At 41.4% G+C, this 24694-nt stretch overlaps 2 protein-coding genes across 2 annotated transcripts; both read left to right on the forward strand.

Moving 5' to 3' along the window:
* Nucleotides 1-16455: 16455 nt before the first annotated feature.
* Nucleotides 16456-18907, forward strand: LOC112226785 (5-beta-cholestane-3-alpha,7-alpha-diol 12-alpha-hydroxylase). Its single transcript, XM_024391335.2, has one exon. The coding sequence runs from the start codon at nucleotides 16593-16595 to the stop codon at nucleotides 18120-18122; it is 1530 nt and encodes a 509-aa protein (XP_024247103.2). The 5' UTR covers nucleotides 16456-16592; the 3' UTR covers nucleotides 18123-18907.
* A 2806-nt stretch (nucleotides 18908-21713) lies between these two features.
* LOC112226786 (5-beta-cholestane-3-alpha,7-alpha-diol 12-alpha-hydroxylase) lies at nucleotides 21714-23699 on the forward strand. Its single transcript, XM_024391336.2, has one exon. It carries the CDS (start codon nucleotides 21765-21767, stop codon nucleotides 23292-23294), a length of 1530 nt encoding a protein of 509 aa, XP_024247104.1. The 5' UTR covers nucleotides 21714-21764; the 3' UTR covers nucleotides 23295-23699.
* Nucleotides 23700-24694: the final 995 nt, after the last annotated feature.

The following is a 24694-nucleotide window of genomic DNA, read 5'->3' on the forward strand; positions in this document are numbered from 1 at the left end:
CTTGACAAACCATTTCTGTATGGACCTCACTGTGTGCACAGGGAACTGTCATGCTAAAACAGGAAAGGGCCTTCCCCAAACTGTTGCCACAAAGTTGGAAGCACAGAATTGTCTAGAATGTTATTGTATGATGTAGCGTTAAGATTTCCCTTCACTGGAACTAAGGGGCCGAGCCCGAATCATGAAAAACAGCCCCAGACCATTTTTCCTCCTCCACCAAACTTTACAGTCGACACTATGCATTAGGGAAGGTAGATTTCTCCTGGCATCCGCCTAACCCAGATTTGAAGGTCGGATTACCAGATGGTGAAGCGTGATTCATCACCCCAGAGAACGCGTTTCCACTGCTCAAGAGTGCAATGGCAGCGAGATTTACACCACTCCAGCCGACGCTTGGCATCAGGCATGATGATCTTTAGGCTTGTGTGCGGCTGCTTGACCATGGAAACCCATTTCATGAAGCCCCTGATGAACAGTTGTTGTGCTAATGTGACTTCCAGAGGCAGGTTGGAACTGGGTAGTGAGTGTTGAAACCGAGGACAGACAATTTTTACACGCTACGTGCTTCAGCATTTCCGTTCTGTGAGAGTATGTGGCTTACCACTTCACAGCTGAGCCATTGTTGATCCTAGAAATTTCCACTTGACAATAACATCACTTTCAGTTGACCAGGCAGATCTAGCAGGGCAGAAATTTCACTAACTGACTTGTTGGAAAGGTGGCATCCTATAAAGGTGCCACGTTGAAAGTCACTGAGCTGTCAATATTTGTCTATAGAGATTGCATGGCTGTGTGCTCGATTCTACAGGTGTAGCTGAAATAGCCAAATCCACTAATTTGAAGTGGTGTCCACATACTTTTGTATATATAGTGTATTTCACCACAAACCCCGCAACACTGTGCCAAAATATTAGTATGTTGCTTGTGTCTGTAAATTGGTGGTTGTAACATTACACACCATTCCAACCACATCCGATCAAAATGTGTATACATTCCACAAAAAAGCTAATGTGTGTAGATACAAAAATATATTATTCTCTGCAGATTCTTTCAAGCTCTGTCAGGTTGGATGGGGAGCGTTGCTATACAGGTATTTTCAGGTCTCTCCAGAGATGTTCAATCGTGTTCAAGTCCAGTCTCTGACTGGGCCACTCAAAGACATTCAGAGACTTGTCCCGAAGCCACTCCTGCGATGTCTTGGCTGTGTGCTTTGGGTCTTTGTCCTTTTGGAAGATGAACCTTCGCCCCAGTCTGAGGTCCTGAGCACTCTGGAATAGGATGCTACCACCACCATGCTTCACCGTAGGGATGGTGCTAGGTTTCGTGTTGCTTGGCATTCAGGCCAAAGAGTTCAATCTTGATTTCATCAGACCAGAGAATCTTGTTTCTCATGGTCTGGGAGTCTTCAGGTGCCTTTTGGAAAACTCCAAGCGGGCTGTCATTTGCTTTTTACTGAGCAGTGGCTTCCGTCTGGCCACTCTTCCATAAAGGCCTGATTGGTGGAGTGCTGCAGAGATGGTTGTCCTTCTGGAAGATTCTCCCATCTCCACAGAGGAACTCTAGAACTCTGTCAGAGTGACCATCAGGTTCTTGGTCACCTCCCTGACCTAGACCCTTCTTCCTCAATTGCTCAGTTTGACCAGGCGGCCAGCTCTAAGAAGAGTCTTGATGGTTTCAAACATCTTCCATTTAAGAATGATGGAGGCCACTGTGTTCTTGGGGACCTTCAATGCTGCAGAATTTTTTAATACCCTTCCCCAGATCTGTGCCTTCGACACATTCCTATCTCGGAGTTCTAAGGACAATACCTTCGACTTCATGTCTTGGTTTTTGCCCTGACATGCACTGTCAACTGTGTGCCTTTCCAAATCATGTCCAATCAATTGAATTTACCACAGGTGGACTCCAATGAAGTTGTAGGAACAAGGATGATCAATGGAAACAGGATGCACCTGAGCTCGAAAAAAATGGGCTGAATACTTATGGAAATAATAATATCTGTTTTTTATTTTTTAATACATTTTGATTTGTCATTATGGGGTATTGTGTGTAGATTGCTGAGATATATATATATATATATATATATATATATTTATATATATATATTTTTAAAGTCTAACGTAACAAAATGTAGAAAAAGTCAAGGGGTCTGATTACTTTCCGAAGTCACTGTATATACAGTACCAGTCAAAAGGTTGGACACACCTACTCATTCAAGGGTTTTTCTTTATTTTTACTATTTTCTACATTGTAGAATAATAGTGAAGACATCAACACTATGAAATAACACATATGGAATCATGTAGTAACCAAAAACAAATACAAATATATTTTATATCCTTCAAAGTAGCCACCCTTTTCCTTGATGACAGCTTTGCACACATGTTCCTTACGCACAAAAAGCGTATTTCTCTAAAATGTTGTACACAAATTTGATTATATCGCTGTTAGTGAGCATTTCTCCTTTGCCAAGATTATTTATCCACCTGACAGGTGTGGCATATCAAAAAGCTGATTAAACAACATGATCATTAGACAGGTGCACCTTGTGCTGGGGACAATAAAAGGTTTTGTCACAAAACACAATGCCACAGATGTCTCAAGTTTTGAAGGAGCGTGCAATTGGCAAGCTGACTGCAGGAATGTACACGAGCTGTTGCCAGAGAATTTAATGTTTATTTATCTACCATAAGCCACCAATGTCGTTTTAGAGAATTTGGCAGGATGTAAAACCGGCCTTCCAACCACAGACTACCACATCGGCTTCTTCACCTGCGGGATCGTTTGAACCAGCCACTCGGACAGCTGATGAAACTGAGGAGTATTTTTTTCTGTAATGAAGCCCTTTTGTGGGGAAAAACTCATTTCTGATTGGCTGGGCTTGGCTCCCAAGTGGGTGAGCCTATGCCCTCCCAGACCCAACCATTGATGCAACCTTGCCCAGTCGGGAAATCCATAGATTAGAGCCTAATGAATTTATTTCAATTGACTGATTTCCTTAATTTTTAAATGTAACCTTCATTTAAGTAATTTCAGAACAAATTCTTATTTACAATGACGGCCTACCCTAGCCAAACTCGGACGACGCTGGGCCAATTGTGCGCTACCCTATGGGACTCCCAATCACGGCCGGATGTGATACAGCCTGGATTTGAACAGTAACTCAGTGAAATCTTTGACATTTTTGCATATTGCGTTTATATTTTTCGTCATTGTCTAAATATACAGATTTTAATTTTAATACCATTGGGATGTTCCAGAAAGCAGGATCATCATGTTAGCCAGCTAACTTTGAAAGCAGTCAAGTATATCTCTTGATTTTGAGATTAATTTTGAGAGCTAAACTTGCAAATGCGTTGTTAGGATGTCGAGTCATTATACCTAATCTCGGAAATCCAGAACTAAAATGTTGCGTAAATGCGTCAGGTGCTCGATTAAGGTCTGGGAGGAAACGTGTTAGAAAAGATACTAGAACAAGGAGCGGAAGCAAGGCGGTAGCTCCACCCTCCTCTCTTTCCAAGTTCTAGGCAAGTCTATGTGCCAAATGTCCCCTGTAAAATTGTGATTTGTCCAAATGGTCAGTGGTGGAAAATCTGTGCACCAGAGCAAAGTTCGGCGTTAGTTGTCGTATTCCACCGTCTGTTGACAAATGGTTGACAAATGCTTCAATTCCAGTTACATTTGTCTGTCCACAAGAGATAATTGTATGCTAATTATATGCCAATTTCATGTCTATATTTCTCGAAAACATCAAGTTGTCTCAGATTTTCCGGGACAGCTGGCTAACTCATTGATTTTGCTTCCTCAAACAGCCCCCATGTGTCAACGGAGTCCAACGGCATGTAAAACTGTACATACCAATGGTCATAGCTCCCATCACAAATCCTTGAGCCATTACACCCATGTGGATAAGGTGCACTGACATTGTCATGCATCCACAGATCTTCAACTTGAACAGTCTGTAGCCCACGGTGGTAAAGAAACCTGCCATTCCTTGAAATGCAAAAAACAACAACAGATAAAGTAGAGTACAGAATATAAAGGACAACTGGGCCTATAGGACAATGACACTTGAAGACATACAGTCAATATCAACATCAATACAACAGTACAAAATAACAACAAATGTTGACTGTGTATAGTGTCCAACAGTATATTTAATTCACTTCTGCTGCCTCAGAAGGATTTTTGTTTTTTTTGACACATTAAGTACACTTTAACATGGGGCACCATTTTAGGGTGTCTTTGGATAAATGTCAAAAGATTGTCTCTGCAAACCTTCATATTATGTGCAGGTTCATATCTTGCTTTCATTTGGTGATGTAATCATAGATGTGCATGAGAACTAATCTATGATGTGTGTGTGTGTGTGTGTGTGTGTGTGTGTGTGTGTGTGTGTGTGTGCGTGTGTTGTATACTAATCACTAATTGCAACAAAATGATTCTCCTTTGCCTTTCGCATACATTTGAACTCTCCTTTATCATATTCAACTGCAGACATCTTGGCTGAAATCAGAAAGATTTGGAGAATTACAGAGTTACTTTATAACATAAATCTAGAAAGATGTTATTCACAATGAGTATAAGTTCAAATATCAGTGACATGGGGTTGTATTGGAAAGTACAGTGAAACCTTGACGTCATCTTTACATTAGAAAATATATTGGAGATTGTAGCAATTTAACAATTCTTATCAAATAAAATGTTATTTGTCAAGTACACATGGTTAGCAGATGTTAATGTGCGTGTAGCGAAATGCTTGCGCTTCTAGTTCCGACCATGCAGTAATATCTGACAAGTAATCTAACCTAACAATTGTAAAGGAATGAATAAGAATATGTACATAAAAATATATGAATGAGTGATGGCCGAACAGCACAGGCAAGATGCAGTAGATGGTATAGAGTACAGTATATACATATGAGATGAGTAATGTAGGGTATGTAAACATTATATAAAGTGGCATTATTTAAAGTGGCTAGTGATACATTTATTACATCAATTTTTCCATTATTAAAGTGGCTGGAGTTGAGTCAGTATGTTGGCAGCAGCCACTCAATGTTAGTGATGGCTGTTTAACAGTCTGATGGCCTTGAGATAGAAGCTGTTTTTCAGTCTCTTGGTCCCCACTTTGATGCACCTGTACTGACCTCACCTTCTGGATGATACCGGGGTGAACAGGCAGTGTCTAGGGTGGTTGTTGTCCCTGATGATCTTTTTGGCCTTCCTGTGACATCGGGTGGTGTAGATGTCCTGGAGGGCAGGTGGTTTGCCCCCCCGGTGATGCGTTGTGCAGACCTCACTACCCTCTGGAGAGCCTTGCGGTTGTGGGCGGAGCAGTTGCCGTACCAGGCGGGGATACAGCCTGTTGACATTGAGTGTGAGGTTATTTTCCTGACACCACACTCCGAGGGCCCTCACCTCCTTCCTGTAGGCCGTCTCGTTGTTGTTGGTAATCAAGCCTACCACTGTAGTGTCGTCTGCAAACTTGATGATTGAGTTGGAGGCGTGCATGGCCACGCAGTCATTGGTGAACTGGGAGTACAGGAGAGGGCTGAGAACCTACCCTTGTGGGGCCCCAGTGTTGAGGATCAGCGGGGTGGAGATGTTGTTACCTACCCTCACCACCTGGGGGCGGCCCATCAGGAAGTCCAGGACCCAGTTGCACAGGGCGGGGTCGAGACCCAGGATCTCGAGCTTAATGACGAGTTTGGAGGGCACTATGGTGTTAAATGCTGAGCTGCAGTCGATGAACAGCATTCTTACATAGGTATTCCTCTTGTCCAGATGGGTTAGAGCAGTTTGCAGTGTGATTGGGATTGAGTCGTCCGTGGACGTATTGGGGCGGTAAGCAAATTGGAGTGGGTCTAGGGTGGAGGTGATATGGTCCTTGACTAATCTCTCAAAGCACTTCATGATGACGGAAGTGAGTGCAACGGGACGGTAGTCATTTAGCTCAGTTACCTTAGCTCTCTTGAAGCATGTGGGAGCAGCAGACTGGGATAAGGAGTGGCCAAAAGTCTGTTATACCAGGGGCAGACCCATTGAGGGCTTTCACCATGCTTCCACCATGTCGAAGTAGTCAAAGTCATCAATTGGGTGGGGATTCCTATGGATTCTAGACTCAATGGAGCTCCGCATGCTGTCACAGGTGCTATAATGGCACAGATATTAATATGAGTCCTCTAACTATCTCTATGGGCATGCACTGCTTGCTGGAACATAAAGGGTTAGTGCTATAAGGGATCCTTGGGATGTCCATACCCTAAACTCTAACTTTAATCATGACCCTTAACTAACCTTAACCATTTTAAATGTCATCTTCAGTGATGTCAGAGTTGAATGTCCAAAGGATATCTGCTAGCAAGGACCGAACGGAATGTACCAGAGTCAGTTGATTCGGATCTCATGATATGAATGGATTTTCATGAATCTGATTATTTCATACAACTCACCTATCTATACTAGACCTATATATTCTACATAGATGGAACTGACTAACAGACAGACACACTTGGTTCATTAACAGTAAGCATTTCATTGTTAGTCTATACCTGTTGTCTATGAAGCATGTGACAAATAAAATTAGATTTGATTTCATGCTATAATATTCTGAAATATCTATTTCTAGGCTGTTTCCTATCCCTAAATAATCTTTACGATTAGAGGTCTATATAGATAGGCTATAGCCTATGAATAGGTATATAGAGGTTAATTAAGTAACATTTCATGAGCCTCTATATGAGTGAAGTCTATTGAGTTCAAACCTAACTAAAATGTTAATTCAGATTAACTCAGATGTTTGCAAGAAGATTTAGAGTGGCTTTAAGGAATATAGGGCCAAAATTACAACCAGATATGAGATTGACACTAGGCCTGATGAAAAAGAGAGCCACCAACTGGCGGTGGACTCCGATAGAGGTGCTGGATTAATATATAGGTACTGTCCCAACGCCTCTGTTAGAACACGGATAATGACCATTAGGAGACAGTGCTTTATTCCACACTCACGACAGACAGGCACACTCACACACAGTGATAGGAATTGGACTGATGGTAGTCGTCAAAGTGATAGTGTAAGTGGTCACATGGTCAGTGACGCACTAACACACGTTGAGGAAGTCCAGGATGGAGGCTTTTCCTCAGCTTTTCCTTTTCCTTGGCTGACCAGCTCAGCTGATTTGAGGTCCCTGGGAACCTGGTGCGTAACACAGAGGTGTGACATGGCCTCTGCCAAGGGACAATTGGGTCAGCCTGATGCGGGTGGGATGGTAGTCTACCTCAGAATTAAAAGGCTACAAAGTGTACATGATGGCAACAAAAAAAACATCAGTTCAACATATGCTGTAATATCTGTGAGCTGCATGCTATAGTGTTTCCATTTAAATCTCAGTTATGATTTTACATAAATGATACTAATAGTCTACTTTGCTGCTTTAAAACAGGGGAATAAGAATAGGAAAAGATTATGACAAATACCAGGAAATGGAGGAATGCCTAATAACTACAGACTAAATGCTGACTTTATCGTAGTGCTTACTCAAAAGCAGGTTTGCTTTGCTAGAATAGCACATTTAATACTGGGTTTTAAGATTTCAGAAACTATTTTTTCCCCCCAGAATTAAGTCTACTCTAATGGATAATACATCATACAGGAAAGTTGTTTATTCTTCTTGACGATAACATATACAGTGAGCTCCAAAAGTATTGGGACAATGACAATTGTGTGGAAAATTTAAATGATACAATGAATATGAGGTTAAAGTGCATATCATCCAAATCGGGTGAACCGCTTAGAAATTACAGCACTTTTTGTACATAGTCCCCCAATTTTAGGGGAACTAAAGTATTGGGACAAATTCACTTATGTGTATTAAAGTAAACAACATTTTCATTTGTTTCCCCATTAAACATGAAACTACTTTGACCGATCAAACTTCCCACTCTAATTCCTGCCACGACAGGACACAATCATTGATAAGTAGACTCAGACAGATTGGACTACTTAAAAAATACCCCCTAGAAGACTGCCAATAGGTAAACAATTTTACTGTGACCCCTTTGTCAAGAAGAATGTATGGTCAGTAGTGATGGGTCGTTTGCGAACAAACGGCTCTTTTTTTGGTGTGGGGAACTGAATCGCATCAGTGAAAGAGCCATTCTTTTGGCTCCCTTATTTGCATACTGCTATTACTTACACAATTATTTTCCAAAGAGGGTGAATCCACACTGCAGAAACAATAAATTGTGAGAAAAGCACATCAATCTAGTCCAATGTGTAAAAAAAAAAACGTCATCTAATAATTTGGTCAGGTAAAAATGTATTTGAACGTGCGCTTCACGATCTGTCATAATGGTAGCCTACCTTTTGGTAGGTAGCCTACCTTTTGGGCTTTGCATTGGATATTTGAAAAAGATTCATGTTTCTAGGCCGACTTTTAAGCATTCTGAAGGAAAGACTCGGAAAGCCCACTGACTAAAGGTCAGTGGCGGTATATTAAACAAACTCATACCACTATTATTGGCCAGATGGGGGCGGCATGAGGCAAGAGAAGTTAACACCGTTATCCTGTAGTACACAGATCATCTCAAAAAATAGTTTCTAGGCTCCTCAGTGACAAGATAAGGGATAGTCTGTGCTTAGTACTGTAGTAGATTGCTGCCCTACAGTAAATCAAGCCCATGAACTTTCACACATCCAAAATGAGCCCATAATATGCACACTGTAGTTAAATGTAAACTTGAAGGGTGTGTTTTCAACATTTCCCAAATTACTGTCTTTAGATCCAAAATATTTAGACTCTTACTTTTCCTGTGTCTACATTTCAACGCCACATCAAATCCTCTGACATTGTGGTATTAGAGACGGTATTAACAAATATCCAGAACATCCATCAATGCATCATGAATTGTTGATTCTTGTGCACCACCTGAAAGTTGATGTCAATGGCCTAGAGTTAGTTGCCCTTTAGAAGGATAGCAGACAGTATTTCACAATACTCTTATCTTTTAGATGAAACATAGTATAACTTAAAGCAGAGATGACAAACTCATTTCACGAAAGCAGGGTTGTCAAACTCGTTCCACGGAGGGCAGTGTCTGTGGGTCTTTGTTTTTTTCCTTTCAATTAAGACCTAGGCAACCAGGTGAGGGGAGTTCCTTACTAATTAGTGGCCTTAATTCAGCAATCAAGTACAAGGGTGGCGCGAAATCCCGCAGACACTCTGTCCTCCATGGAATGTGTTTGACACGTGCCTTAAAGAGTTCACTTTTACAGGCCAATTAAATGCTCAGAAGATGAAATAGAACAGCTTATCATAAACACTATTCTAACCATTAGATCTTTATCACTGACATAAAATAATTTCAACTATATTTTTACTTTTATCACACCCAAAATAGAGATATTAATGTACTGTAAGGCCTAAGGGTGTGTATGTAAATTCAGTCTTGGGTGCCAGAGTGTGCTCAGTGTGCTCGTAAATTCAGAGCGTTGTCAGATTTCCCCTTTGATGCCATGAAAACTATGGGTATTACCATACATGACATACCTGAGAGTTGTCAGACAGAATCGAAAACCTTTTGGTTTCAGAGAAATTGGCATTTTACACAGAAAAGGGTGGTCTGCATGAAACTCTGAAAAGGTCATTTAATAATTACAATCCAAGGGAAAAGGGAGGTTCATAGGGATCAGGGTCGTTTCGAGGGAAGCAGGTACTATCATATCCATTAGTGTAATTTGGATCCCCATTAAAGGGTGAAACAGTGGCATCCGCTAGGATAGCCAATCTATTATGTAAGACCGTGGTATGTATAGCAAAAAGTTCAGCAGTCAGCGCTTCCAAAGCATTCTCCATTATTTCTACATTGGCTGCTTCTCGAATGGAATCAAGAACAGTTGTCATGCCATTCCCAACGACATGTTAGGGTGGAATGTTACATTTTTCAACTGTAAGAGCAGGGTAATGTTTGCTATATAACACAAATGACCAGGGGGAGAGTAGGCCAGGGTGATGGGTTGCTTGGGCAGTGAGTTGAGTTTTATTAAAATAAAATCTTCTCATATAAAACACCCTATCCTCCACCCAATCAAGCAATTCAAGCAATTGTAAAATAGACTATTCAGAGGCGGCGCTCTCTCTCTCTCCTTCTCGAGGTCCAAATCACAATTAGAACTCTTATATTATAAACTTCTTTCCAATTATCAGTGTTTACATATTATATTTAAATTGAGGGTGATCAGAAAGTCAGAACAGAGGTAATTCAAAACCATTAAGTGAGTATGTTATTTCCCTTTACACCAGACTCATTGTTTTTAAAACATTTCAAACATTCTCTATACCAAGTTGACATTAAGCTTTTCAGTACATTTCTTATCAGGAGAACTAACATGTGCTCAACCAAAATTCAGACAATAGATGCCCTTTAAGGTGCATCTTTTTTAACCTGTGAATAACCTACTAAAACAAAATAGATAAAAAAACAAAAATATGAATAAACCCTGTGTTATTTTGTGATGTATCATGCATTTCATGTACACTAATTGTTTCAGTGTCAATTATTTTGGGACTAATACATTCTATTAGTTGAATTGAGTAAATGCATTCCTCATTTTATAGAGTAATTATTTGATTGACTATATGCCTACAATTTGATAATTGTTAATTACTCTATACACAGTACATGCTTGGGCACCAACTTGACATCCCTGAGCTGCTTGCCTCAATAAATGAATGCTAGAATATTGGTCGCCAGGATTAGCTGACCATTGTAGTCATACTAGTCATACTATCGGTGATGCGATGATTTGCTATCTTGCTAGATCCTCCAGAGACGCATAGGGTCTGTTGCATTTATTCGCATAATGATGGAGTCAGATTGATAAATGTCGTTCATTAAAACTCAACTAGTAAAAGCTCTTACGGAGGTCTACAGGACAATCAACACTTTTCAGTGAGAAAACAGAAATCCACCTTAGATTAAAATACATTTAAAATACTTATGTTTTCAAAAATGTGGCCTACGACGCAATATACATGCAAATATTGAAGAGAACAAAAACTACTTAGCCTACATTTGAACACTGCAGAAGTGTTGGGCATCTTCCCGATTATGGCGCCTTAGTTTTGTTGTTTGGCTACTTCAAGAGATCTAGGGCTATCGCTCAAAGTCCACCTCTTCTAATGCATTTTTGGAAAGTGTGCCAAAATGAGACCATGTCCACCGGGAGTCCGTGGATCCAGAAGACGTGCTGCACGAAAAGCTGGTCCGTCTCCTTGGTCAAGGGTAGTTTGGGGAGAGGAATAAAGTTGGCGGCTTTGGAAAACCGGTCATTCCCACAGTCAGGATGGCAGTGTTGCCCACAGACGGGGGGAGACCCGTAACGAAATCCAGGGATATTTGGGACCAGGGACGGTGAGGGACAGGCAGTGGTTGGAGAAGACCAGCCGGACCTTGCCGAGGATTCTTGTTCTTTGCACAGACCGTGCAGGCGGCGACAAACGCGACAACATCTGGAACCATGAAGGCCACCAAAAGAATGTCAACAAGGGTCATACAAAGTCAAACAGTTACTGCAAGAGTGGAACAGGCTCCATGTCTCACCAGATGGATTATTACAGAGGAAAACAGCAAAAAGGACACAAGTTGTGGTACCAAGTCAGTACAGAACACTGATTTACAAGTACTTACACACTGAAATGGCCCATCTAGGAACAGAAAGAGTGTTGAACTTAGCACGAGGACGCTTTTATTGGCCTCGCATGCAACATGACATTGAACACTTTATCACTAAAGTGTGTAAGTGTATCAAACAAAAGAAACCCAGTGTAATAACTAGGGCCCCAATGCAACATGTACGAGCTGCAGCTCCTTTCGAGATAATCTCAATTGACTACGTGCATTTGAAGAAAAGCAGAGGGGACTATGAGTACATTTGAGTTATTTTAGATAACTTTACAAAATTTGCACAAGCCTACCCCACCATAAATAAGTCAAGGAAAACTGCAGCAAAAAAGCTTCTCGAAGATTTTTCCCCAAAGTTTGGCTTTTTGTCAAAAATCCATCATGATCAGGGAAGGGAGTTTGAAAATCAGTTATTCAGAGCCTTGCAGAACTGTATGGGAATAGCCAATTCCAGAACCTCTCCATATCATCCACAGGGGAATCCGGTGGAGAGATTTAACCGTACACTGTTGTCAATGTTGCGCACACTAGATGAAGAGAAAAAAGGCCAACTGGGGTGATTATCTGAACAAGGTCATTCATGCATATAATTGTACCACCAGTGATGCTACTGGGTTCTCACCGTATTTCCTGCTATTTGGAAGGGCTCCACTGCTACCTGTTGACCTTGTCTTTGGGTTACAGATAAAGGAACAGGAGAAATCATACCAGGGTTATGCTAAGAAGTGGCAGCAACAGATGGTGGAAGCCTATAACATCGCCAGTAGCAACATGGAAAAATCAACAGCAAAGGGAAAAGCCTACTGTGATCAGAAGAAAATGAGTTCGGTTCTGGTCTCAGGGGATCGTGTACTGGTGAGGAACATGTCAGAACGTGGGGGGCCGGGAAAGCTAAGATCACACTGGGAGAACCAAATACATGTGGTGATAACCAGGAAAGGTGATGACATCCCTGTCTATAAGGTCAAACCCGAGGGGTACAGGCAGGACCCGGGTTCTGCATCGAAATATGTTCGTGTCATGTAATTCCCTACCATTTGAGGAACCTGTTGAAACACCCAGTAGAGGTCTGTGGAGAAGGGAACCACCCCAGCAAAAGCAGCAAAATGGGGAGAGGCTGAGTCAGAGCTCAGATGAGGATTCTTATCCAGTATTCATCAATAGGCCACGTAGGGATGAAGAGAGCAGATGGAGTAGCACACAGCTAGTATCAGATAATAGTGAGGAACGGGGTCAGACTGATAGAAACTTCACTGTGAAGGAGTGCCAGCCAGTCCTCAGAGAGAGCCCGGAGAGGACAGGGGTAAATATGGAAACAGCTCAGTGACTCAGTCATCTCATGATGAAGTGGACACGGATTCATTGGGGTCACCTATGACCTTGCCCCCCCCGGCAGAGGAGGCCCAGAGACATTCTAACCTATAACACTTTAGGGCTGCCAAGCTCTTATCAGGATACCAACTAGAGATGTTCTGATGTGTATATATTTTCTTGTTTACCTTTACTAATCACAGTGTGATAATGTTTAGTGGGGGTTGCATCTTTGCCCATAAAGGCAGAATGGACATGTCTAGATAGTTATATGGCTGTTAGGCCAGTTTTCTCCGTTGTTCTCATGATCAGTACTTACATCCTCTGTTTGTTTTGAGGCCAGTGAAATGTTTGGGACAACATTTCGTTTTTGCAGGGGGGTGTTGTAAGGGGCTTAATACAGTTGTAATCCAGCCACTAGGGGGTACTCTGGTGAAGCCCATGGGAAATACAGAAATATAGTTTAAGTGAATTGGTGAGAGTAAGAATGAAAAACTAAAGAAAGACTGTAAACGGCTGTTACCGTTTACAGTGAAGTAAACCGTACTTTTCACCTTGTAGTTTATATGATAAGCTCATTGGAAGGGTAACATGCACAAAGTAGATGTCCTAACCGACTTGCCAAAACTATAGTTTGTTAAGAAGAAATTTGTGGAGTGGTTGAAAAACAAGTTTTAATGACTCCAACCTAAGTGTATGTAAACTTCCGACTTCAACTGTATGTTACAACACTGGTTTTACTAATAAATATGTTTAAATGGAACCAAATTATATTTCTGTCTTTAGTACTTTTTAAATAGGATAAAAGCCTAGTGTATAGAGCGTTGGGCCAGTAACCGAATGGTTGCTGGATCGAATCCCAAGTTGACAAGGTAAAAAATCTCCCGTTCTGCCCCTGAACAAGGCAGTTAACCCACTGTTCCCCGGTAGGCCGTCATTGTAAATAAGAATTGGTTCCTAACTGACTTGCCTAGTTAATAAATAAAGTTTAAATAATAAATATGGTCTTCTACGGTATAGGTTGAATGTGATAGCCTACCTATAGACAGCCCATCACATTCAACCTATACCGTACAATATTTTGTAATTTTATCTTTATTTACAGACACTGCAGATCCTGTGTCAAGCTCCATTTTGAGGGGTGTGCCTTTGTTTTCTGGTGCCGCCCCTATTATGCTACTTCTGGGAGAAGTCACTGGTTGTGTCCGAATACCCATACTTGCGTCCTCATTTTTTGCTGTGTGTACATTGAAAATTCAGAACCGCTGGACATCAGCGTAATAAACTAAAGCACTGAACATTGGGAACAAGATCAAAATGACTGTTGTTTCTTGATCTATAAATTAAATAATGACATTTGTAGCCTAGCCTACAGTACTAAAACAATCCATGTGTTCAACTCAAAAAGCCTGTTTAACATGACATCAAAAACGCAGCCACATCCCGAGTTCCTGGCGCCGACATATTCAGAAATCATACGATGGTTTAGTAAAAGCTCTTACGAAGGTCTACAGAACAAGAAACACTTTTCAGTGAGAAAACAGAAATCGAATTTCAGATTAAAATACATTTTAAATACTTCTGTTTTCAAAAATGTGGCCTATGACGCAATACCGGTGCTAATTTTAAGAAGAACAAAAACTACTTAGACTACATTTGAACAACACTGCAGAAACTTCAGGCATCTTCTCAATTAAGGAGCCTTAGTTTTGTTGTCTAGCTACTTCAAGAGGTCTAGGGTCTGTCACTCGAAGTCTACATCTTCCAATGCATTGTGGAAAAGTGTGCCAAAATTAGTATGACATCTGGGCATTTAAGTATACTCAATTTTTGAAATGTTGCATATTATTAAACATAATGCTTTCGCATACTCAAATGCCCTACTATTTAAAACGCAGGTATGGGTATTCGGACAAGACAAGTGACTTCTCCCAGCAGTAGCATAATATGGGCGGCACCAGAAAACAAAGGCACAATCCTCAAAATTGAGCTTGACACAGGTTCTGCAGTGTCTAAAACTGTCTACAATGAGCATTTCAAGGTTATCAAGCTGAAGAAAACAAATGTGTTGCTGAAGACATAGTCAAGAGAGAGATTGATCCCAATGGTGGTTTTGCAGATCAGAGTGAGCTATGAAGAGCAAAAAGGGCCGCAGTATGTAGTGCCTGGAACTATTCCCCCATTATTTATCAGGGAATGGCTGTTCAAAATAAAATGTAACTGGTGTGACTTGAAAATGCATAATTAACATTTCCCAGCTTAGAGAAAAAGGCACCAAACACTGAAACACTTGCTGAAGAATTATGACAGTTTTCAATAATCAGATGGGAACGGCCAAAGGATTCACAACCAAGCTCGTACTGTTCCATAATCCCTGAGACAAAAGTTGAAAGCAGACATTTCTTTCTTTGTTGAATTCCTGTTGATTTTAGGAGGAGGGGTGGGGGGGTTGTGTTTTGTCAGTGACTCAAGTTACACATCGCTCAGAATGTCGGGGGGTTTTCTTTTGAACGTTGTGTGGGAACGAGGTCGAAAGAGAATACAAAGGGAGAGTAAAACAACAACAGATGTGGAGAACTGTAGCCTACACAACAAGGTTTGAATGGTACAACAGTTGTAGGTTGAGAAACATGGTTCTGACTAGGTAGTATACAACTAAGACCAGAAGTTACTTTTTTGTAGCAGGTTAGGAGAACTTACGCAGCAGGTTAGAAGAATTAACGTAGCAGGTTAGGAGATCTTACGCAGCAGGTTAGAAGAATTAATGTAGCAGGTTAGGAAAACTTATATAGCAGGTTAGAATAATTCATGTAGCTGGTTAGGAGAATTAGGTTAAGGTTAGGAAAAGTGTTAGAGCTAAAATTCTCTCCTAACCTGCTACGAAAAGTCACTTCTAGTCACACCGAAGAAACATAGAAACAACAAAAGTCTATATGAATGATGGATGGTTTAAAGGAGCATGGCCATTATAGTTGTATGCCTCTATCCATAAAATCAGCATATTTCATCGAAGGCTTTAAATAGTTGCAAATAGATGGCATGACCATTTTGGGGTTATTGTTTTGTTTTTGCACGCATGTCTTGTTAGGGATTCAGGAGGACTTGGGTATATCTTGGGTATGTACATGTATGTGCATGTCTTCTTCAATCTTACCTCTATTCACAATGATCTTGTTTTGGGGCTGGCTCCACCGCTCTTTATGGTATGAAACAGCATAAAGGCCCAAAATGCAACACTATTACAAATCTGAGAGAGGTTCTCTCTACACATGTGATCTATTAAGTTTTCCTATCACCAAATCTCTCTGTAGTCTCCTGACTGAAACCAGCTGAAACCTGCATGGTCCTGGCCCTGAGCCATCTAAATGCATATACTTGAGGCAGAGCTATGTATAAACAATGCTTTTCCTTAATATTAATATACTAGACACGTTTCATTTCATTGCGAGAACATTGCTGTGTCCTAGTGCTTAGAATACTAATGGCACTCTCACTGTGAAAGGAGGGGGAGGAGCATGAGTCATGGGTATCGAAAACACAAAATGCACTTAAGCTGGGGCACAGATGTGCTCTGAAAGAACGAAGAGGAAAGGACAATGGGCTTTCTGCTGACGATCCTTCTGGCTCTGTTAGCCTCTGTCTTAGGGGGACTCTACCTCCTGGGGGCCTTCAGGTGGTGTCGACCAGGGGAACCACCCCTGGACCGGGGCCCCATTCCCTGGCTGGGCCACGTCCTTGAGTTCCGCAGGGACACAGCAAAGTTCCTGGAGAGGATGAAGAGGAAGCATGGGGATATTTTCACCGTACAGCTGGGAGGATTCTACTTCACATTCCTTATGGACCCTCTGTCCTTCGGGACGATTGTGAAGGAGGCCCGCACCAAACTGGACTTCAGAAAGTTTGCACAAAACCTGGTTCAGAAAGTGTTTGGTTACCACTCCGACCACAGGTTTCCTCAGATGTCCAGCAACAAGCACCTGATGGGGGACGGTTTAGTGGTCATGACACAGGCTATGATGAGCAACCTACAGAATCTGATGCTGCACAGTGTAGGGACGGGGGATAATAACCATATGCCCTGGAAAGAGGACGGTCTGTTCAACTACAGCTACAACATTGTCTTCAGGGCAGGTTACCTGGCTCTGTTCGGGAATGAGACAACAAAATCCACAGAGAGCATGGAGAAAGCCAGAGAGGTCGACAGAGTGGAGTCCCAGGAGCTCTTCCTTGAGTTCCGTAAGTATGACCAGCTCTTCCCCAATCTGGCCTATGGGGTCCTGCCTCCAGGGGAGAAGAGAGAGGCGGAGAGGCTGAAGAGGCTGTTCTGGAACATGCTGTCAGTGCAGAAGGTGAAGACCAAGGAGAACATCAGTGTCTGGGTGCGCGATCAGCAGCAGGAGAGGGAGGAGCACGGCATGGAAGACTTCATGCAGGACAGGTACATGTTTCTTCTCCTTTGGGCCTCACAGGGCAACACAGGCCCTGCTGCCTTCTGGCTCCTTCTCTACCTCATGAAGCACCCAGATGCAATGGGGGCTGTGAAGAAGGAGGTGGAGGAGGTGCTGAAGGAGACAGGCCAGGAGGTGAAGCATGAAGGCCCCTTTATCGATCTAACCCGGGACATGCTGCAAAAGACGCCCATCCTGGACAGCGCCGTGGAGGAGACACTCCGCCTCACCACGGCCCCCGTCCTCACCAGGGCCGTGCTCCAGGACATGTCCCTCAAGATGGCCGACGGAAGCGAGTACCGCATCAGAGAAGGAGACAGAGTAGCCCTGTTTCCTTACACTGCCGTCCAGATGGACCCGGAGGTCCACCCGGACCCACTCACCTACAAGTATGATCGCTTCCTGACAGCAGAGGGGGGTAAAAAGACGGACTTTTACAAAGGTGGGAAAAAAATTAAATACTACAACATGCCGTGGGGTGCTGGGATCACTATGTGCCCAGGACGCTTCTTCGCCACCAATGAGCTGAAGCAGTTTGTCTTCCTCATGCTCACATACTTTGACTTTGAGCTCAAGAACCCAGATGAAAAGATACCTGATATTGACACCAAGCGCTGGGGCTTTGGGTCCATGCAGCCAACCAGAGACATCCAGTTTAGATACAGACTCAGGTTTTAAAAATGAGTGACTGACAAACCAGCCCTTGTCAACACTGAGTGTAAACTTCCATCTCATGAGCTGTTAATCTGATTTGGTTTACTATAAACTATCTTGTGCCTAAACATAAATGTGTCTGGAGTACCTAGTACCACAACAAGTGATACAGTATTAAAATAACTGCTTATAATTGTTTTGTTTATTCAGAGAGGACAAATCATCTACTTTTACTGTCTTTGAAAATATCTGGAATGTTTATGCTTAGTCAGCTGGAAATATTACATTTTAAAATTGAAATCAGGTACTATATAATATTTTTGAGTGATGAGTCATGAGGAAATGGTTTGCAGATAGTATTAGAAACATGTAGAAGACATGTAGAAGACGTATTCTACAAGAAACAATATTACTCCCTAAAAACGCAATCCTTGGTAGCTTTTCTGAATTCACAGATAAATTGATCCACATGAAAAATTTCAGGCATTGAAACCGTAAATGACTTGATAATTGTAAAAAATTATCATAAAATCTTACAACAACAAAAAAAGAAACGCACAGATGTTCAAAACCAATTCCATGTAGGAGATTAATTTACATGTAGTTAAAGCTACTGTGTGTACTGTATTCTTGCTTTTATTATGTTTTTAGTCTGGTTCACTCATATTCTGACCCTCAAGGACTGTCTATGATTGTGCCAAAAATGTGTACTATAATAGTCATTGCTGTTTTTGTAACATTGTAATGTCAAGCATTTAATCTTTGTGTTTTTCCTCCTGTCAAATGTAATAAAATATCCTTATAAAGCCTTGGATGTGGTATAAGTGTTATACCCCTTTCATACACAGACAAAAATCCCACTTTTTTTTACCATCCCAACTTTTTTTTAAATCTGCATTTTTGTATATCTGAAAGGGGTAGGGGGTAAGAAAACATGGTATATTAAATCCCACCTCGAGTCCTAGACATGAAGCCTGCATTTTTAGACCCTGTAACCAAAATACAGGTATCGGGTCTTATTCCAACCTCATAGTGTGGAAATATATATAAAACACAGGGAAATCATGTTTTTAACTGCACTGGGCCTTTAATATTTTTTTTTGCTTGTCTTTGGGCACCCTCATGCATCTGGTTTTCAGGGGAAATGGAAAGAGAGCCTGTGATGCGACATCCGCTTTTGAACATTAACAAGGTGACACTCCATCTTAACTCCTCCACATTTACTGGATAGGTTCAACAGTGCAGAAGAGAACCCCCCCCGACAGTATTTTTTCTCGTCAGGACCAGAAAGAAAGAAATGCCGCTCAGGCGTCTTTTACGCCTGCTATGTTAGGTTGATCGATAGATAACAGGGTTGACATGTTAAGCTAGACCCACTTAGTTTCCACCACAAAACACCAGAAAATTGTCAAAAAGAGTAGAAACCAACTCAGCAGCTTTTACACTACTATTTGACAACAACAAAAAATATTTAAAAAAATAGTTTCACAATGTTAAACAGAGTTCAGTTCATGTAACAGGGTTGAACTTAAAATGAGCGACAGACGTAAATGATTCACTAATCACATGAAATAAATAATATTCTGAAATGACTTTGTCAATACAACAAAATAACTAGGGATTTAAAATTATGATTACATAAAAAATAAAAAAAACGTTTTGCGGGTTAAGTGGATCAAAATCTTCCTAGAAGTAACAGAGGGTGCACGGAGGAACATGTGGAAATTTGGCACTTTAGCAAGTCTTTATTCATATTAAAAAACAGATTTATTGAATTCTCAATGTGGTCTATATTAAAGGGCACTTTATGTAATATAACAGACTTTTAAAATTCAATTTTGGTGCACAATTTCTACTTAACATATCAAAGGGACGCAAAAGGCACTCTTTTCGTGGAACGAGCCATGTAAAGTATCTTTAGAAAGTATTGACAACCTTTGACTTTTTCCACTTTTTGTTGAATTACAAAGTGGGGTTAAAATGGATATAATTGTCTTTTTTTTGTCAACAATCTACACAACATACTCTGTAATGTCAAAATGGAAAAGTTTTTAAAAACATTTTTTTTAAACTAATGAGAACATTAATTATAAAAAAATAATTTATAGACTGCAAGAAATCCAAACAGATGTAATATTTGATTAAATAAAACATAATTGTAAAGCCATAGTTATTTGTTTGCTTTCCCAAAGTCATTTCGGAAGATTATTATTTATTTAATGTGATTAATACATTTAAAAAATGCTTCAAGATCTGTCAAGTTGGTTGTTGATCATTGCTAGACAGACATGTTCAAGTCTTGCCATAGATTTTCAAGCAGATATACAGTGGGGAGAACAAGTATTTGATACACTGCCGATTTTGCAGGTTTTCCGTCTTACAAAGCATGTAGAGGTCTGTAATTTTTATCATAGGTACACTTCAACTGTGAGAGACGGAATCTAAAACAAAAATCCAGAAAATCCCATTGTATGATTTTTAAGTAATTCATTTGCAATTACATGCTTTGTAAGTAGTAGGAAAACGTGCAAAATCGGCAGTGTATCAAATACTTGTTCTCTCCACTGTATGTCAAAACTGTAACTAGGCAACTGAGTTAGGAATGACGCCTGTATCTTTGTATACACCATCCAAAGCCTAATTAATAACTTCACCATACTCACTTTTTATTTTTTATGTTTGTTAGGCATTGGTAAACCTCTCTGGACTTTGTGGTTAAATCTGTGCTAGAAATTCACTTCTTGATTAAGGAGCCTTACAGATGTTTGGAAACAGAGATGTGGTCGTCATTCAAAAATCACATACTATACCACATCTTCTGTCTGAAATAGGTATTATTGTCAATATAGTTAGTGTATCTCAACTGGGCACAGACGTCAATTCAATGACAATTCAATGCTTTGGTAGAGACTGTCTGGTTATTTGGGGTTGAAGCATGCCCAAGATTCAGCAGCTCCCCAAAAGCTAAACTAGTAAGCCAAATAGAAGGAAGCGTTGTGGTATGCAATGCTACTGTGCACATAAAAGGGTGATGTGTACTCCTACTAATGTCGTAGGCCATCTTGTGGACACAAAGGGGAAATGTTGAAATCAGTCTGAGGTTACTAAAGGTGCTTTCAAATGCACACTACATGGACTGCTCGGGGGGATTAGCTAGAATTACACCACAGAGTGGATTAGACATAGCCACCAAATGATGTAATTCTAGGCCTAGCATTGTTGAGAGAAAAAGAGAACATACTAAACTTTTACATTCATCACACCCAAAATAGAGATCGGAATGAACTGTGAAGCTACTTTTCTACTTTGCTACTGTTTCTACTTTGGGAGTATAGTCCATCAACGATTCCTCTCCATTGCACTCTGTTCTGGGCTATTTTCTCCAGATTATGAAACATACAGACGGTAAATGACAAAATACGTTGAACTTCCTATAATATGCAATTCATTATTTCAATTTTTCTGACCTTTATACGTATTAACCTTTGTTTAAATTGGAAACACCAAAGACTGTTCTGTACCGTTTGTGGGTGGTTTCTGGTTATTGTGCAATCGAGTTAGTCATTAACTGCTGGCAGGGGTGTCATAGTTTCATCACGCCATTAAAAAAAAAAAAATTCTAGCCGGGGCTCAGATTGTCTGTGTGAGAACGAAGAAGAAAGGACCATGGGCTTTCTGCTGCTGATCCTTCTGGCTCTGCTAGCCTCTGTCCTGGGGGGCTTCTACCTCCTGGGGGCTTTCAGGCAGCGTCGACCCGGGGAACCCCCCCTGGACCGGGGCCCCATCCCCTGGCTGGGCCATGTCCTTGAGTTCCGCAGGGACACAGCGAAGTTCCTGGAGAGGATGAAGGGGAAGCATGGGGATATTTTCACCGTGCAGCTGGGAGGATTCTACTTCACATTCCTTATGGACCCTCGGTCCTTCGGGACGATTGTGAAGGAGGCCCGCACCAAACTGGACTTCAGCAAGTTTGCACAACATCTGGTGCAGAAAGTGTTTGGTTACCACTCCGACCACAGGTTTCCTCAGATGTCCAGCAACAAGCACCTGATGGGGGACGGTTTAGTTGTCATGACACAGGCTATGATGAGCAACCTACAGAATCTGATGCTGCACAGTGTAGGGACGGGGGATAATAACCATATGCCCTGGAATGAGGACGGTCTGTTCAACTACAGCTACAACATTGTCTTCAGGGCAGGTTACCTGGCTCTGTTCGGGAATGAGACACCAAAATCCACAGAGAGCATGGAGAAAGCCAGAGAGGTCGACAGAGTGGAGTCCCAGGAGCTCTTCCTTGAGTTCCGTAAGTATGACCAGCTCTTCCCCAATCTGGCCTATGGGGTCCTGCCTCCAGCGGAGAAGAGAGAGGCGGAGAGGCTGAAGAGGCTGTTCTGGAACATGCTGTCAGTGCAGAAGGTGAAGACCAAGGAGAACATCAGTGTCTGGGTGCGCGATCAGCAGCAGGAGAGGGAGGAGCACGGCATGGAAGACTTCATGCAGGACAGGTATATGTTTCTTCTCCTTTGGGCCTCACAGGGCAACACAGGCCCTGCTGCCTTCTGGCTGCTCTTCTACCTCATGAAGCACCCAGACGCCATGAGGGCCGTGCAGGGGGAAGTGGAGGAGGTGCTTAAGGAGACGGGCCAGGATGTGAAGCACGAAGGCCCTTTCATCAACCTGACCCAGGACATGCTGCAAAAGACGCCCATCCTGGACAGCGCCGTGGAGGAGACCCTCCGCCTCACCTCCGCCCCCGTCCTCACCAGGGCCGTGCTCCAGGACATGTCCCTCAAGATGGCAGATGGAAACGAGTACCGCATCAGAGAAGGAGACAGAGTAGCCCTGTTTCCTTACACTGCCGTCCAGATGGACCCGGAGGTCCACCCGGACCCACTCACCTACAAGTATGATCGCTTCCTGACAGCAGAGGGGGGTAAAAAGACGGACTTTTACAAAGGTGGGAAAAAAATTAAATACTACAACATGCCGTGGGGTGCTGGGATCACTATGTGCCCAGGACGCTTCTTCGCCACCAATGAGCTGAAGCAGTTTGTCTTCCTCATGCTCACATACTTTGACTTTGAGCTCAAGAACCCAGATGAAAAGATACCTGATATTGACACCAAGCGCTGGGGCTTTGGGTCCATGCATCCAACCAGAGACATCCAGTTTAGATACAGACTTAGGTTTTAAAAATGGTTGACTGACACAAACCAGCCTTTGACAACGTTTTGACAACTGTTAATCTGATGATGATTATTATAAACGATGTGCCTAAACATTAATTTATCTTGAGTACATAGTACAGTAAAATGTGTTACAGTATTACAATAACTGGATATAATTACTGTGTTAATATAGATGAAAAATAATTGACCTGTTCTCTCTTTGAAAATGACTGGAAGGAATATTTTTGTTTATGCTTAGAGTCAACTGGAAAGTAGATATTGCATAATTGAAAGCTGACATGGATAGAAAATATTCTGTCCTGTAAAGCCGGTGAGTAATAGGAAAGGGTTACAAAGAGTATTATAAATGCACATATGTTATCTGTAAGTGAACTACAACAAAATATATAAAGTTAACTTTATCCCATTACTCAACAATATGAAAGCAGACCTTAAAAAATGGAACAGTCTTATCATACAGTACATCTAACAAGTACACTCTTAGAAAAAAAAGGTTTCCAAAGGGTTCTTTGGCAGTCCCCATAGGAAAACTCTTTTTGGTTCCAGGAAGAACCCTTTGGGGTCAATTTAGAACCATCTGTGGAAAGGGTTCTACATTGAACCCAAAAGGGTTTTTCCTGGAACCAAACAGGGTTCTTCAAAGGTTTCTCCTATGGGGACAGCCAAAGTACCCTTTTAGGTTCTAGATAGACCTCTTCAGAATGGCATGGATCCCAAAGTTTTAGTATGTATTCTAGGTAATACCAATTACCCAGAAAGTATACTCGGTCACAACAGACTTTATATGGGCAAATAAGTCTCATAGAATATAAACAAAAGTCTTCCTTGAGGGTGGTTTTAACCTTGCAGACTTGGAATTGTATCAATTCTCTGAGGCTTTTACTTGCCTTATATAGTTAAATGCGCTTAAGAGGAAGATGCGCCTGTTCATCCCCAGAATCTTTTCATGTATCTATTTTCAAAGGACAAAGCTAAGAACATTAACCTCTTCATAGTTAAGAAAAATAAACAACATGGGAGAAAATGTAGCATATTCTACAAGAAACAATATCACTCCCTAAAAAAACAATCCTTGGATAGCTTTTCAGAATTCACCAATAAATTGGTCCACATGGAAAAACTAAAAGGCATAGAAACCGTAAATGACTTGGTTATAGGAAATACATGTATTTCCATGACAGCATTAGAAAGCAATTTTGGTACATGAACATTTAAAAGTTTTATATCACAATATTTAAATTTGGGATCTTTTTTTTTTTTTACATCAGAGCAATCTTGAGGGAATCCTATTTGAGTCAGACAAGGATATTCATATGATAGGTAAGCTATATAAAATCTTGCAGAGAGCCTATCCAACTGACAATCTCTTAGAAAAAAATATAAACTATTGGAACCAAGACTTAA

This window comes from Oncorhynchus tshawytscha, linkage group LG28 (assembly GCF_018296145.1).
Source record: "Oncorhynchus tshawytscha isolate Ot180627B linkage group LG28, Otsh_v2.0, whole genome shotgun sequence".
Taxonomy (NCBI): domain Eukaryota; kingdom Metazoa; phylum Chordata; class Actinopteri; order Salmoniformes; family Salmonidae; genus Oncorhynchus; species Oncorhynchus tshawytscha.

Excerpts from the sequence above, each read along its gene's own strand:
- LOC112226785 (XM_024391335.2), top strand. The coding sequence starts at position 16,593 with ATGGGCTTTCTGCTGACGATCCTTCTGGCTCTGTTAGCCTCTGTCTTA.
- LOC112226786 (XM_024391336.2), top strand. The coding sequence starts at position 21,765 with ATGGGCTTTCTGCTGCTGATCCTTCTGGCTCTGCTAGCCTCTGTCCTG.